This window comes from Phalaenopsis equestris, unplaced genomic scaffold (assembly GCF_001263595.1).
Source record: "Phalaenopsis equestris unplaced genomic scaffold, ASM126359v1 Scaffold000579, whole genome shotgun sequence".
Classification (NCBI taxonomy): Eukaryota; Viridiplantae; Streptophyta; class Magnoliopsida; order Asparagales; family Orchidaceae; genus Phalaenopsis; species Phalaenopsis equestris.
In genome coordinates this window covers 145,359-161,111 of record NW_018165019.1, presented here as the reverse complement: position 1 = coordinate 161,111, position 15,753 = coordinate 145,359, and the positions used below count along the sequence as shown (strand labels likewise).

The 15,753-nt window shown below is 36.0% G+C and overlaps 2 protein-coding genes across 2 annotated transcripts in view; one reads left to right on the top strand and one right to left on the bottom strand.

The window, feature by feature from the left end:
• The first annotated feature begins 5,795 nt into the window (after positions 1–5,795).
• LOC110029487 (transcription termination factor MTERF8, chloroplastic-like) lies at positions 5,796–9,930 on the top strand. Its single transcript, XM_020731796.1, has 2 exons — positions 5,796–7,886; positions 8,792–9,930. The coding sequence occupies exon 1, from the start codon at positions 5,842–5,844 to the stop codon at positions 7,330–7,332; it is 1,491 nt and encodes a 496-aa protein (XP_020587455.1). The 5' UTR covers positions 5,796–5,841; the 3' UTR covers positions 7,333–7,886; positions 8,792–9,930.
• The window catches only part of LOC110029491, a 10,041-nt gene continuing 3,113 nt past the window's right edge, over positions 8,826–15,753 (bottom strand). The window contains exons 2-3 of the mRNA XM_020731800.1: positions 8,959–9,969; positions 8,826–8,886 (exon numbers count right to left, since the gene is read on the bottom strand). Of these exons, the coding sequence (XP_020587459.1) occupies positions 8,860–8,886; positions 8,959–9,969 (1,038 nt within the window). The 3' untranslated portion in view covers positions 8,826–8,859. The remainder of the gene's footprint in view (positions 8,887–8,958; positions 9,970–15,753) is intronic.

Here is a 15,753-nt window from a genome sequence, read left to right as displayed (position 1 = left end):
ATTATTAAAAGTTTGTGCAATCCAGTTTTAGTCCTTGTGTAATTTTTCCCTGTTGGTGCCAAAGAAATATGACACTTTCGTATGTGTATTGATAGATGTGTTGTTAGCAAAAATCTTACTTAAAAAAAGAATTTTGATTCCTCGAATAGATGATATTTTTTACCAATTGCATGGGGCAGCTTTTTCCCACAACACAGACTTGCAAAGAGACTATCATTAGATACAAACAAGAGCAAGTGATGAATGAAAGCCTAATTGTGATAGATTATTCGAGTGGATGGTAATGTCATTTGGATTGTCTAACACACGTAGTATGGCCATGCATCTCATGACCCATAGTTTCCAGCCTTTTTTGTGTAAGTTTGTAGTGGTATGCTTGACAATATTCTATTGTACAACCAGACATTAGAAAGACATCTTCAACTCCTTCGATTGGTTTTTGAGGTGCTTCAAAAGTAATGACTATTTGCCAACCTAAAGAAATGTCAACAACTTACTTCTATTTTTTTTTTCTTTTGAGATTTCTAATTTTAGCTATAGTATTTGGGGTCAGTTCGATCAAGATGCGGAGTTTCATGGATGTGAATTATTATATCAAAATTTTATTAAAAAAATCAACAAATTATTGCCCCAATCACATATATTCATAGGTATGAGCAGCTTCATTGGAATAACAATGCCCAAGCTAGCTTCAATTTTTTGAAGCAAAAAATGACATCAACACAAGTGTTAGCTCTTCCAGACTTTGATCAAGCCTTTGAGGTGGAATGCAATGCATCAAACATGGGCATTAGAGTTGTGCTTAGTTAAAGGGACATCCAATTATCCTCTTTAGTGAAATATTAAATGTTTTTTTTTTGTCAAAGGTACTTAACTTATGACAAGGAATTATACGCCATAGTGTATGCATTATATCATTGGAATCATTATTTATTGTTTACCAATTTTGTCCTTCTCTTGCATCACAAAACCCTTAAGTTCATTCACAGTCATTAAAAATTAAATGGAAGACATGCAATATAGGTTGAACAATTGTTAATCTTTATAAATTAGGACAAAGGAGCCAAGTGGCCAGGTCCTTAGAATGTGAATTTAGCTCAAATATCATTAATCACTCTCGAATTAAGATTGGATCTAAATGAGCCAGTCTAAGAGCTGAAGCTTTAAATCAAATTTTTTCAGCCAATTTGAAGCCATACACGACTTGGTTGATAAAAAAGTAGAAGTTGGTGTGGCCTCTTCACGAGCAGATGTGGCAGGTTCCACATCAGAGGATTTCGTTATGGGAGGTCGCCTCTTCATGACTTACATTGCTCAAACTTGAGCGTTGGTGTACTTAGGCCAAGACTGGATGAGCTTAAAATATCACTACAAAAAGCTCTTTTAGTAGGGCTTAGTCATCCACTCCACAAACTTGGAGTGGTTGGCGAAGAGAAAGGGAAGGTCTTCCATGCTCCATTGATTGAGAGTCTGTTTGTTGCTTGGTAATTGGGGTATGTTGTAATTTTGTTGCATTATGAGTTTTGCAAGGAGCATGTAAACTAAAACAAGCTCGCTTGAAAGCTGAGGAGAAGTTAGAGGTTTTATTGAAAAGGAACGAGGAGCCATAGGATAAATCCGTGGAGGATTCAAAGCAACCCAATTCCTTTCAAACACAAGTAAAACATTCAAAGAAAGTGAAGGTCAACTCCCTTGACGAGCTAAGGGACTTTCACTCTCAAAATGCTTCTTTGGAAAGTGATTTGGTCATACTAAAGGAGTAGCTTGAACTGCAGATAAAGGAACTCGAACAATACACAAAACAAAAGAAGGAGATGGAGGGGAAAGCCACGACCTTTGAAATGTCGGAGATGAAGTCTAAAGAGGACACAGAGTTAAAGAGAAGGCTCGAGGAAGAGGTTGTGGACTTGAGGATATTACTTGAAGGAGGATGCATGATGAATTCACAAAGGAGCTTAAGTGGATGTATGAATATGAGGAACTACTAGTGGATCATTGTAAGAGGATAATTAAATCTTGCTTGAGTCTTGGTGCAAAAATAAATATTGCCGCCATCCTAGAATGACCTCAATCATTAGATGGAACTCATTAGAGAGCAAGATAATGAGGAAGACGATAAATTTGAAACTTCCATGAATGTTTATTTGTTGCTTTTCATCCATTTTATTTTATTATCCATGTATGAAAGGATGTACATATTTTTTGGCTTGTATATCTAAAAGCACTTTACCTAATCAACAATTTTTATATAAAAATATGAATATGCTGAATTTTTTTTTGTCTTTGTTGTGAGTGTGATATATTATTGTACCTTGTACGTGTTATTATCATGAATTCTTTGATTTGAGTCTCAATGATTTTTTATAGATCCAATATAGGTATATAAATTCATTGTTAAGTCGTCACCTTGGATAGATCACGATGAGGCTTATAAGTGGATCTTGCCACCATTGGCAGCAACGCCCTTATCCAGACTCTCACACAACTCATTGCCCTTTTTAGGAAAAAAAGGGAGAGAAGTCAAACTCAACTTGACATGTTGAAAGGAATGTATATTACTTAGATGATTTAAATTTTGCTCAAATGTTGAGGATTAGTGAGATGAATAGCTCATTTGAGCTCGCCTAAGCTTGCTCAAAGGAGTAATAAAAAAAATCTAATATGAAGTCGGTTAAAGTGGTAGAGAGCTAGGATAAAAAGAAAGGAAAAAAAAATATTTCATTCTTTGACATGGAATTAGTTGAACTAACCCATGACCCGATCAGCTTGTGTGGCCATGCTTTGTCAAGTTATGTCACTGACTTATGAAAGACTTCTCGGATGAGACATGTTGAGAGTTTTTTATTGAAAAAGAGAATCTTTACAATTCCATTTTAAAATTTGATGTGTCAAGTAATATCATTAACAATAAATTTAATAAATGAGAATATATTTCATAATGGGCTTAAATGAAAATGTAACGTCTGTTTATTGCTCTCTCCGTCATTGGCACGACAACCATTCCTTCTGAAGTCTATAAATAGGGTAAAGGAGGGTCTTGCATAACTTACTCAAAATAGATTCAATTGGAATGTTCTTTTTGAGTAAGAAAATAGTGATAAATGAACATGATGCAACTGAAGGAGCTTGTGACGATAGGGAAAGTAAGTTATCCTCGTCAATCCTGTTATGTAGAATGTGATCCTTTTGTGTGTTGATATTTGCACTAAGGAGCACTTCACTTGTTGAATCCGAACAACAACAAAGAGATTTAATATTTACAATTTCAGGTTCAGGAAATGACTGAGAAGCAAAATGCTAAATATCAAGCCCAAGCCAATAAATCCCAAAAATCTGCAAGATTTAGAAAATGAGGTTTTGTATGGATTCAACTATGAAAATAATGATACCCAACAAGACCTTTGGGGAATTGAAACCTCGAGTTGTTCGACCCTTCTAAATTATAATGAAAATCAATAATAATGCTTATCAAAACGATCTTCTAGAAGATTCTAGCGTCATCCAATTTAAAATTCACCGAGTTGACATTGCATTATGAGCCCAGTTCTCCTCACCCCAACAAAATAACGTCGGTGTTGAAAAAGTTTGCGATAACTTTTAGTGATTCATAATAGCCACAACCTTTTTTGTTAAAACATTTCTTTTTCTAATTAGTTTAGCATTAGAGTTTTGGACAAAGAGTGTACTCTATTTTCTCTATGATTATTCTTTTCGTGTGTGTCGGTGTGACTTTCTATATTGTTGTTAGTTATATAAATAACATTTATATTGAGCTATGGGGGATGAAGAGAAATAAAAATTCAGTAGCTTATTGCATTTTTTTTTATTATAAAAACTTACAAATTTCAGGCGGTGAATTACATCTCTAGATTCAATTCCAGGAAGTTCATTGGCAAAAAAGGAAGTGTAAACCTTGGAGTTTCAGCGTGCTGCTTCTCACGACATCAATATTGAATGTAGTTATTATTAGACATCATTACATTGCTATGCTAGAATTAATAAATGCATGCTTCTATATTAAGTCATATCCTAATAAAAATAAATAACTCCACCTCAGTGCCATTATTCTCGGGCTCAATAATTATAATCTCGTAGCCCTCAATAATGTGGGTAATGGTAATTCTTTTTGCGTATGAATAGTCCAAAATCCCATAAAAGAAACAAGAATATTTGGAAGAACTTGATTGTATCATTCAAATAGATCTTTCATGTTAAAAGATAGTCTCCTTGAGTATAAAAAAAAAACAATCAATATGACTTTGTCTCCTTGAGTATAAAAAAAAAAAACAATCAATATGACTATTACCTACTTCGTCTCCTTGAGTATAAAAAAAAAACAATCAATATGACTATTACCTACTTCTAGTTATGAACTTGATAGCCTTTAACCTTGAATCACATGCTTATTTTATGCCACTTTCATTTTAAATTTTGCTTAAATTTGTTCTGCAATCTCCTTCAATTATAGATTAAGATGTTCATTAATGCTCAAAAAAATAAAATAGAAGATAAACTAAAAGTGCATCACCTATGCCAAGCCATTATGATAGAATGTGTAGGTGTGTTGGGTGGCTATATCCATCAAGCTCAGATTAAGTATTTCATATTAGATGCATGTAAATACCACTCATGCTGTCTTGATGGACGATCATTGTACAAATAATTCAATGTTCGTATACCAGTACTTCAATAAATCATTTTATACTGAACATATTATAATGCGCAATCCACTTATGCGCAGTGGAGCCCAACCTTACCGGAAAAAAAAAAACATATCTTTAAGCTGTTTAGATTGAATAAATCATTCATCATTCTTCAATTGATGCTATATTCTAGACCACTTATGACGCGTACATGCTTATCCCACTTTTGCATGGTCTATTGGTAATAACTATAATCAATATTAAAATTTATTGGCATGTCATACAAGAATAAATAAATGTATGTTTGTGTATTAAGTCAGGCTATAAAAAGTATGTAAAACATGTCTCCTTAGTACATCATACTTGTCATAATTATAACTATTAGTATAATCATCACTTGATTTTTCATTTATTGTTCCCATTCTCGCAACCTTCCATATTAGGAGCAATTTAAATCTCTAAACCATAGTTTTTGTGAAGATATATACCAAATATATTTTGATAAGAAATAAATCCAATTATACTTGTAAAATAAGAACAACTAATTACACAACGGACCTTATATCTCCATCAACATAATTTGATGATGTCAACTGCAACACTATATTGTGAACTCCAAGTTCATCGAAACGAATCAGAATAAATTTGATGTGTGCGACTAGAGTGTTTCTAAAAGCCTCTATTAACATAAATTCAATAATTTCATCGTAAGGGTTGTAAAATATCAATCATGAACAGGGTAATGACATACAAAGTTATAGGTGTGTCTAGGACGGCGCTACAATATTGCATCGTGTTATTTTCAATTTGACAAAATTATATTTTGTTTGTCTTTTCGAAAAGCTACAGTTGAAAGTTGTATTTTATCATCATGGTTGGATCTCACTTTTTTTTTTATAAAAAAAATGTATCTTCTTCTAGAACAGCTTCATAGGCACATCAACTCTAAACAGGCGCATAGTGTAACTTACAGTTGTGCATGTTATCTAAGAAGAAAAATTTGCAGAAAGATTATTCAGAGGATATATATCCTCTATGATATCTCTGTAAATTATGTGTAAACTGTAAATATATGAAAATAAAAGAGGGAAAAGAATAATTTACAAGTAGGTAGGTAGGTTAGAGGAAGGTTAAAAGCCATTGCCGCTAGTTGCATCATCTGAAGCAGGGAGAACGATCTAGGGCACAAACTCCATCCATGTTTACAACCCAGCTTTGCTCCCCGCTTCCCACAGCCGAGACCCTAATTCCGCCTTCTGTTCACTTATCACCTTCTCATTACCCATCAAGCCATTCTTCCATCCCCCGGCTTCATTCTACCGCGCTTCCCCTCAGCCGCTGCTACCTTACAACCCGATATCTCACCCGCATCGCCCTTACCGATGCTTCCTTTAGCCTCTCTCTTTTCACAGAACTCAGGTTAGACCAATACGAAGTGGATGCCCTTCTCCACCGCCATCCGGAGATCGAATCAGTAGCTGCAGCTTCTCCTGAATCACTTCGTCTTCGGATAGGCACTTTGTTGTCCATTGGGCTCGGCAACTCTGCTCTCCGGCGGACCATCATCAAGCGCCCTGACATCCTCACCTCGCCGGAGGCTGGTCTCTTTCTCAATTTCGTCCATGAAGAGTCTGTAAAACTACTGCCGACAAAGCTCGAGCGTCTTCTAATTAGCACCCATTCCGCTCACTTTCAAGGGCTTGTAATAAGAACCAAACTTTTTCTCAACCATGGATTCCCCCACGAGAAGCTCGGGCATCTACTCAATGTTGTTGATATCAAGAGGGCTTTCTGCGAGAAGACTATCGAGGATATTGAGGAGATGATTTTGTTCTTGCAGCGCTATGGATGGCCGAATACCATTGTACGCCGTCCCAATCTTCTCAACCTGGACCTGCATAACCAGCTGATTCCCCGTGCCCAGTTCTTCGCTAATCTTGCTGGCGGCGATGAAGAGTCCTCTTCTCACTTGATCCGTAAACTGCCAGGAATCCTTGCATATACGGTTGAGCACCTTCAGTCACACCTGAAGTTTTGGAGATCTGTTGGTCTCACTGGTGGACAACTCTTCAAGATAGCGCTTGTGTACCCCAATATCTTTAGCGTCAGCATAGAGAGGAAGCTTAGTTCCAGAATTGAGTTCCTCGAACAGTGCGGCTTGGATGCCGAGGAAATCTTTAAGTTTCTCGTCAAGGCTCCTCTTTTCACGAGCCTGTCCTTTGAGGAGAACCTTGCCAAGAAGCTGGCGTTTCTTGTTAAGCTGGGATACGTGTATCGGACCAGGGACATGGCCTTGGCCGTTGGTGCGGTGACCAGGACGAGCACTGAGAACATGCAGAAAGTAATTGAGCTTTTCTTCAGCTATGGCTTCTCTTGCGAGGATGTGCAGGCCATGAGCAGGAAGCACCCGCAAGTGCTGCAGTATAACTGCGAGTCACTGGGGAAGAAGATGCAGTTCTTGATCAACGATATGGAAAGAGAGGTCAGGGAACTGCTGAGTTTCCCTGCTTTCTTAGGTTATAATCTGGATGACCGGATCAGGTACAGGTATGAGATAAAGATGGCAAACAGAGGAAAGGGATCGTCTATCAACAATCTTCTTTCTGTTTCTGATGAGAGATTTTATTTGAAAACCAACAAATGGATTGAAGCAGGATCAGATTGTAATTCTGATCAAGTTAAGCTTTGATAGTTGGTGCCATTTTCTGTAGAAAAAATGGGTTAAAAAAGGGGCTCGTTCCTGCCTGCTTAAATGAGGTTGCCGGGGGCATTCTTTTGATTAACAATTCCAAATGACAAAAAAGTAAATTTTACAAGGAGATTCATGATGAATCAATAAAATTATGTATGACCTCCTTCTAATAGATGAATTCTAGGTTTGAAAACTATCCCAAGACCTGACTATTCGGACCTGAGGGGAAGTAAGCTGCCATGCCATTCGTCTAGCTTAATCATCTTTATGTTGAAATCATTCACTAGGTGAGCGGATGTTGCTAGTTTGAGGGATGTCATTTTGACCATGATATATAGGTGCCAATTCATCAAGAAGCTTTTGGACCCGTGAGAACTTCAACTTGTTCTCCTTATACTCCACTTCATAGAATTCGTGACTTATGGTTGGATTGGTTCATAGAACCAGAATGATTCGAGGTGAGATCATCACCTGGATTGGATTTAACATGTTTTCTCAGACTGGCTACCATTAATGTAGGGAAGAGCTGGGGCACAATCATGCTAATTCAGGTAAGCAAAATATACTAAGATTGTATTTTTGTTTATCATATCAAATTCAGGCAAAGAACTTGTGCCGAGGAAAAGTCGGCATTGGTAGAAATATTTTTTTAATTACAGTATTTTTGCCACATGTTCAGATTACATATTTAAAATGATATTCTAATTAGGTTAAAATATTCATATGACTGATTAAAATTTTCCTATTTCTATTTTAACTAAAAAACAATGCTTCTCACATCCTTAAAACTCAACCCCACTCCACTAAAACACCACTCATATTTCTATTTTAACTAAAAAACAATGCTTCTCACATCCTTAAAACTCAACCCCACTCCACTAAAACACCACTCTTTTGTGGATACAAAATCTTGGTGATGGTATGGGTCTAACCTACTCAGGCTTTGAATAGGGGATAAATGGAGACTGATGGGCTCAATTTATTATATGAAGTCACAATAAAACACTCTTAGCTAAATCACACAGCCCAGTTCAATCAAAATAATTGACTATATATTTTAAAGTACAAAGTTTTACTCTTCTTCTCTAAGTAGAGGAGATGAAAATTCACTTATCTTCTTTTTTTATTGCAAGCTTAAATTTCTTTCTTAAGAAAGATTCTTTATTGTTCATGGTATGGGTCTAACCTACTCAGGCTTTGATTAGGGGGATAAATGGAGACTAATGGGCTCGATTTATTGTATGAAGTCACAACAAAACACTCTTATCTAAATCACACAACCCAGTTCAATCAAAATAATTCACTATATATTTTAAAGTACAAAGTCTTACTCTTCTCTCTAAGTAGAGGAGATGAAAATTCACTTATATTTCTTTTTTATTGCAAACTTAAATTTCTTTCTTAAGAAAGATTCTTTATTGTTTTATATAGTCAATGCATAATTTTTTCTTCGCAGGCTCCATTCTTCTTCTGTATAGAGGTTTGACACTGTCTTGGATCGGCAGATGCATCTTCTTTCAGGATCTAATGCTTCTCCAATAGAAGTTGGAGATTTTCTTTTATTAATGTTGCGGGGGAGGGTGGGCTAATGCTTCTCCAATGCTTCTCCAATAGAAGTTGGAGATTTTCTTTTATTAATGTTGCGGGGGAGGGTGGGCTAATGCTTCTCCAATGCTTCTCCAATAGAAGTTGGAGATTTTCTTTTATTAATGTTGCGGGGGAGGGTGGGCTAATGCTTCTCCAATGCTTCTCCAATAGAAGTTGGAGATTTTCTTTTATTAATGTTGCGGGGGAGGGTGGGCTAATGCTTCTCCAATGCTTCTCCAATAGAAGTTGGAGATTTTCTTTTATTAATGTTGCGGGGGAGGGTGGGCTAATGCTTCTCCAATGCTTCTCCAATAGAAGTTGGAGATTTTCTTTTATTAATGTTGCGGGGGAGGGTGGGCTAATGCTTCTCCAATGCTTCTCCAATAGAAGTTGGAGATTTTCTTTTATTAATGTTGCGGGGGAGGGTGGGCTAATGCTTCTCCAATGCTTCTCCAATAGAAGTTGGAGATTTTCTTTTATTAATGTTGCGGGGGAGGGTGGGCTAATGCTTCTCCAATGCTTCTCCAATAGAAGTTGGAGATTTTCTTTTATTAATGTTGCGGGGGAGGGTGGGCTAATGCTTCTCCAATGCTTCTCCAATAGAAGTTGGAGATTTTCTTTTATTAATGTTGCGGGGGAGGGTGGGCTAATGCTTCTCCAATGCTTCTCCAATAGAAGTTGGAGATTTTCTTTTATTAATGTTGCGGGGGAGGGTGGGCTAATGCTTCTCCAATGCTTCTCCAATAGAAGTTGGAGATTTTCTTTTATTAATGTTGCGGGGGAGGGTGGGCTAATGCTTCTCCAATGCTTCTCCAATAGAAGTTGGAGATTTTCTTTTATTAATGTTGCGGGGGAGGGTGGGCTAATGCTTCTCCAATGCTTCTCCAATAGAAGTTGGAGATTTTCTTTTATTAATGTTGCGGGGGAGGGTGGGCTAATGCTTCTCCAATGCTTCTCCAATAGAAGTTGGAGATTTTCTTTTATTAATGTTGCGGGGGAGGGTGGGCTAATGCTTCTCCAATGCTTCTCCAATAGAAGTTGGACCTTCTATGATTTTTGAGTATATTAGTATCTCATAAAACTTATAATACTTATGAGATTTTTGATGCTTTTTAACCTTTTGAGACTCTGAGATTTTTGATGCTTTTTTACCTTTTGAGACTCATAGTCTTATAAAATATTTGATTAACCTCTATTTTCTTAGATTTATAATCTTCTTTGATTTTTAATTTAATTATACCATCAGAGACTTAACTTTTGAAATTTCCAACGTGTTTGTACCTTCTGAGGTATATAGCTTTTTGATTATCTTTATTCTTCAAGGCTTCTAGCTTTATGAAATTTTTTAGTGCACATGTTTTTTCCGAGTCTTGAAGTATATATATATTTTGCGGCTTTTTGTCTTTTAAGATTTTTTAATATAGATCTACCATCCATTTACTTTCAAAGAGTTTTTCTAATAATGTTTTGTCAACTACTAACTTTCCAGCAAGGTTTTTGTATGTGCGTGCCTTCGAGGTATATATGTAGAGAGTTTCGCTCTTCTCTTTCAGTAGAGTAGATGAGGTTGCAATGTTTTGATCGAATTACAAAGATAAGTCAACAATCCCTTGAGAATAACAACCAGGCTATAACAACTGCTAGTGGTGGTGGGCGGCAATCTTTTGAAGATTATGGATTTAGTTCTTAGTTTCTTCTTCTATTCTTTATGTTGAAAACTGGGTTTTATTTATAGATTTTGGGAAGAGCATTTCAATAAATTTAACGAAACTCAAATGATTTTAAATTAAATTGAATTCGGAAGTTAGCCTATTAAAATTTGTCTGATTATATAATTTTTTTAGTGGCATATCACTTCTATTGTTCTAGCCTCTCTTTCCCACCACATTAGCCCAAAGGAATTCATCCCATAAGCATATTCATCTTGTAAGGATCTTCTATTCCTTATCCATATATATATATATATATATATTCTAATTGAGAAGGGTAGAGGCATACATAGATGTAGCAACATAGTAATGATGATTTTTTTTATGTAATGTTCAAGACTCGATTGTTTACAATGAACTTATGAATCTCTAGGTGTTTGATGTATAAAATTTTACATATTTTATTATTATTATTGCCATATGTACCTTTGGCTATATCCTTTATCTGTAAATCTGGCATCCAATTTGTCCTGTTCTTTGGCGAATTGTGCAAATTTTATTATACTACAGTGCTTGGATGCTCTTTTAATTGTCACATAACATTTGAAAACTTATATCCGTCTATTAGATACATTACCATATAGGCAACATAATACACAACACAACCTCCTCCGTGCGTGAGAAAGAAGCAAAAATGATTTTTTGTGACATATGTTTAAAAGTGGTTGAACTAGTAAATAAACCTACAACCCATTGCAACGAAGAAGGTTGAAAAAATATTTCAAATAATTTTCAAGAAAAAAACTGGTATATTGTATGACATAACTTAATTAAATAACAAATGAGATAAAGAGGTTATGTCGAGCTTGGTTGAGATCCAACTAAAAATACCATTGAAGCATTAACAGGTTGGTAGAAGAAGAAATTGGAGGTGAAATGATTTTTAAATCACTACTAATGTTATTTCATGTATATGTAGAAATTGAAAATGTTATTTTTGTCTTCTGATTGTTCAAAATGGAAGGTCATGTAAAATGTTAAAAAATTTAGGTATGGTGACATTGAACCCGAGCTGAAGGAGAAACTTGATCTTATGTTTAGCGATGTTTGTTGTAATGGGTGGTTCTTCTAGGACTTCTCAAGAATCACAAAAACATGACAACATCTGAAATGAACCAGTTTAAAGAGCAGCACATGAGATTAATGAACATAGTGAATCCAATCATGTTAGGACACCACTCTCATTAATGTACAAGATTATAATATCAAAAATGAACTTAAACTATTCAAGTACTCTAAGGGGACGAAACTTCAACCAATATTTTGTGATTACAATCTATTATGTGTTGTTTTCACGACTCAAAAAAGTGATAATATCGACAAAAAAAAATTTGTAGATGTCTAAAAAATTTTATGAACAGAGATTGCAATTTTTTTCAATTGGTAGATAAACGGAGCAATGCAATAATAGAGCAAGGTGATGAAAAGATAAATGTATCTCATAATATGGTGAATAATGATCTTAAAGTCTTCAAATTTCTTGTGAAGATCTTGCTCTTGTTTGATTTTATAATTGTGAGTTCTTTAGTTGAGTGGTTTGAGTAGGCCTAGGCTTCTCAATAGGGACAAGTAGATTTGAACTCACCAAAAAAAGCGAGTAGATTTGGTTTTCATTAAATGGGGCTAACATACTCGAATTCGCTAGTGGTGTGGGTAGTTTAAAATTACTAAGGGGGCCAAATGGATTTTGATTTGTTAAGATGGGTTAGTAGAGTTGAACTCACCAATAAACCAAGCAGATGTAGGCTCTTCGAGAAGGGAAATGGTTCTTGGATCACTTTCTTGAGCATCAGGAGCAAGTTAGATGTGTTGAACTCTTAGGGAGATTGAGAATGAGTTCAAGTGGATTGTGGTATGCTCTTGAGGAAAGACCGTTGTGGAGGTTTTAGGGTCTGTTTGGCCTCGCTTTTTCATCGCTTCGTGACCCCAGACCGCAAATATATATATATATATATATATATAGATGCCATAATTTTCTTCGTTTGAGAGCGTGGGGGTGGGCTGGCGTCGAGAAAGTCGGCGGAAAGCGGGGCCGCGAGTTCTCCCCCGCTGCCCACGTTCTCGACCGAAAATTATTGACTTTGCCCCCGCATGCCCTCTCGACCAAATTCCTTTCCCCTTGGCTTGTCTTCTGCCCCGGTGCACGATCGATCTCGCGAAGCCGACGCTCCAGCACCCTAGCACCACCGATTTCGCGAAAATCTTCCCCCATTCTCAGCGCCGCTCTCTCCTTCGTGGGTTAACCGACTTCCCCTAGGTAAATACTTTGTTTTCTCCTTTTTCCCTGTTTTGAGCTATTCCTATTTGATTTTCCTTGTTTCTCTGTCAACCTGATCACGTATGGCAGAAGGGAGCCTGCATTGGCTTCTTGAAATGATCAAGTTCTTCTCTCCCGTTTAAGGTTCCTCTTTATTTGACCAAATCCATTAATAACTATCCTGTTTCCTAAGTCGTATGCTTTCTCTTTGATCCTCTTTATAAGAAGATATATATGTAGCATGCGTTTGGATGCATTTCATCGAATATTGCGTGGTTCATCATGCTTTGATTGATCTGGGTGTACCACTGTTGTTGGCAGTAACGATTAGTTTTAAAAATATTTGTTTGTTTTCTCTCAGCTATGTTGCTATTCAACAAATGGGTTTACTTTTTGGCATTGAAGTTGTATAGATTAAGCATCCTTTGCAGTATGGAATTGGTTTAAAAATAATCGTTGTTGTAAGCATCAATGGCATAATTATTGATAAATATAACATCATATTGTCATTTTTTTTTCTTTTTCATAGCACCTTTGATACTCATTGCTAAGTGAGTGGTGTATTCGTACTATTGTTATGTTTTGAAATGTTTTTCTGCTTTTGAATTATCGAATTTGTCGGTGTCATAGTTCTATTTTAAACAGCTTCATTAAACAGGGGCATAATGGTTATTTTTTCAGAAACAGCTGTCTTACAGCTGTTCTCACACATCTGCACCAAATAGACAGCCAACTTCCCCGCAGTAGCTTCCTGGGGCAGCGCAGCTGTAACTGCGCCAAACAGAACTTTAATGTTTATATTTGTTGGAGGATGTTTGGTGATTTTATGAAATGGGTTGGCGAGTATTGAGAGTAAATTGCCTAGCAAGTTGAGACCCTGACAAGTTTGACTTTGAGGAGTTGGAAAGGAGTTGAGTAGGCTATGATAATCTATGCCCGAGTTGATTTGGTGAAAGACATATTTATGGAGGCGAATGATTTCTTCGTAGATGCTAGTAACTTAAATATATTTTCTCTTGGATGGCCTCTATATTGGTAGATAATAATTGATCTAGGGGAGGGAGACGAACGTCTGCATATTTGGTAGGCGATAAGGCTGATGGATGCTTTCTTGGATCAATAAACGGTTGTTTTCTATATTGATTCTCATGGTCAGAGAAATTAGGCTTTTTATACCTTATCGAGTTGAGAAGACAAGAATTTCTTCTTTCTCTTCTCAGCAGATTAAGATGAACCCCATGCGGAATATTAAGATTCATGCACAAGTACTTCTATATTAATGCACTTAGGTGGTTTAAGTACACTTCCATGTTTTTTTTTTATTATTATACAAAATAGGCATAATTACATACAGAGCACATAAAACATTGCTATGTACAAATCAAACACCTAGGTGATTTTTTGAACTATGAAACCGATGCATTTATGCATGACAAGATCAAACATTGTGAATTTGATAAAAAGGAAAAATATGGGTTGCTGTCTTATCATGACCTTTGGTATTTGAGTGAGAATTTGAAAATTGTATGAAAGAGGGTGCTTGATTTCTAAATAGCAATGTTTTGGGTGCCCTGTATGTAATCACCCCAATTTTAAAATAACTTAAAAGTTACTAGTCTAAGTCTTAGGATGAACACTAAATTTGCTAATGACTTTCATTGTCAATGACATCACAAGAGGCCTTGTTGAATTTAGCCTTGTAATCCCTTACACTCTCCCCCTCCTCTTTTTAAGGGAGAAAAGAAAATGTTAAATTTTTAGCGACGGAAAGCTAGAAATTGGGCTAGGAAATGTGCTTAAATTAGGAGGAGACAAGTCTCTGAACCAGCTTTTTGGTAAGTTGTTAAAGATGGTGGCAACGATTCTGCACGCTATTGCATCTGAGATGTTATATAGAGATAAAACATTCTTAAATATATTTTTAGGCATTTTAAACTACGAGGCTTTGAAGTTTGGAGTACAGGTTCCTTTAAGACTTCAAGAGTGAAAGAATTATAGTGTGAGAACTCATTCAATGGGCTGGATGCTCAATCGAAGTTGATGTGGTGTTTGCGGAGTTATTGAAATGACGCCAATAATTTTAATGCTAGCAACATCTTTAGTTATTTATCGTTGGTCATGAACCTCAATGAATTGGGCAATTAGTTGCTCCTGAGTCACTAGGTTAGTGGATGGTTTACAAACATCATGTTTTGATTGAATAACATCATTTTGGTTCAATTGGCCATAATTTTTATGATTTTTATCAGCTATAGCTCCTTTTACTGTGACATATCATTAAATTTTCTTCCTACGGCATCAAAAACATTAATCTAGGATACTTGCCCTCGCCTAGGACGAGAAGAATTCTACCAATTCCAGGGAGTAAGGTTACGTATAATTGAGTTACTCTATGAGGATTGAGGTGGTCAAGTAGCAGTGTTATTCTGTCAAGGAACAGTTTTATTATGAGAGAATCTAGAGTAATTGTTTATTGAACAGGAAAGAAGACATTACTAATCTAAGTAGAAAAGTTATTCTCTCCCAGTATGTAATTTCTTCCCTATTTCTTGTCTTAATAATATACCCCTTTTTGAGTGGCATAATTGTTTTTATTTATAATATTGCTCATCTTAGAGGCTGAATTCAAGATTCATTAATTGAATGTTGAAATCGCTCTAATGCCGATAGTCATCTTCTTCTGAATAATCCAAGCCAAAGTGCTTTTAATAATGATTTATGAATTGCAATCTTCAATGTGCTGTTTCCATTGCTAAGATGGAATTGATGATGATGAAACTCTTAGTCCCGTCCTAAGATGTCCATTGTTTTTATTATTATTATTTTTTGTCTTGCTGTGGTTCTTCATCATAGTTAGTTCATTTC

What these genes read in the sequence shown, in the direction of transcription:
- LOC110029487 (XM_020731796.1), top strand. Translation starts at nt 5,842, where the DNA reads ATGTTTACAACCCAGCTTTGCTCCCCGCTTCCCACAGCCGAGACCCTA.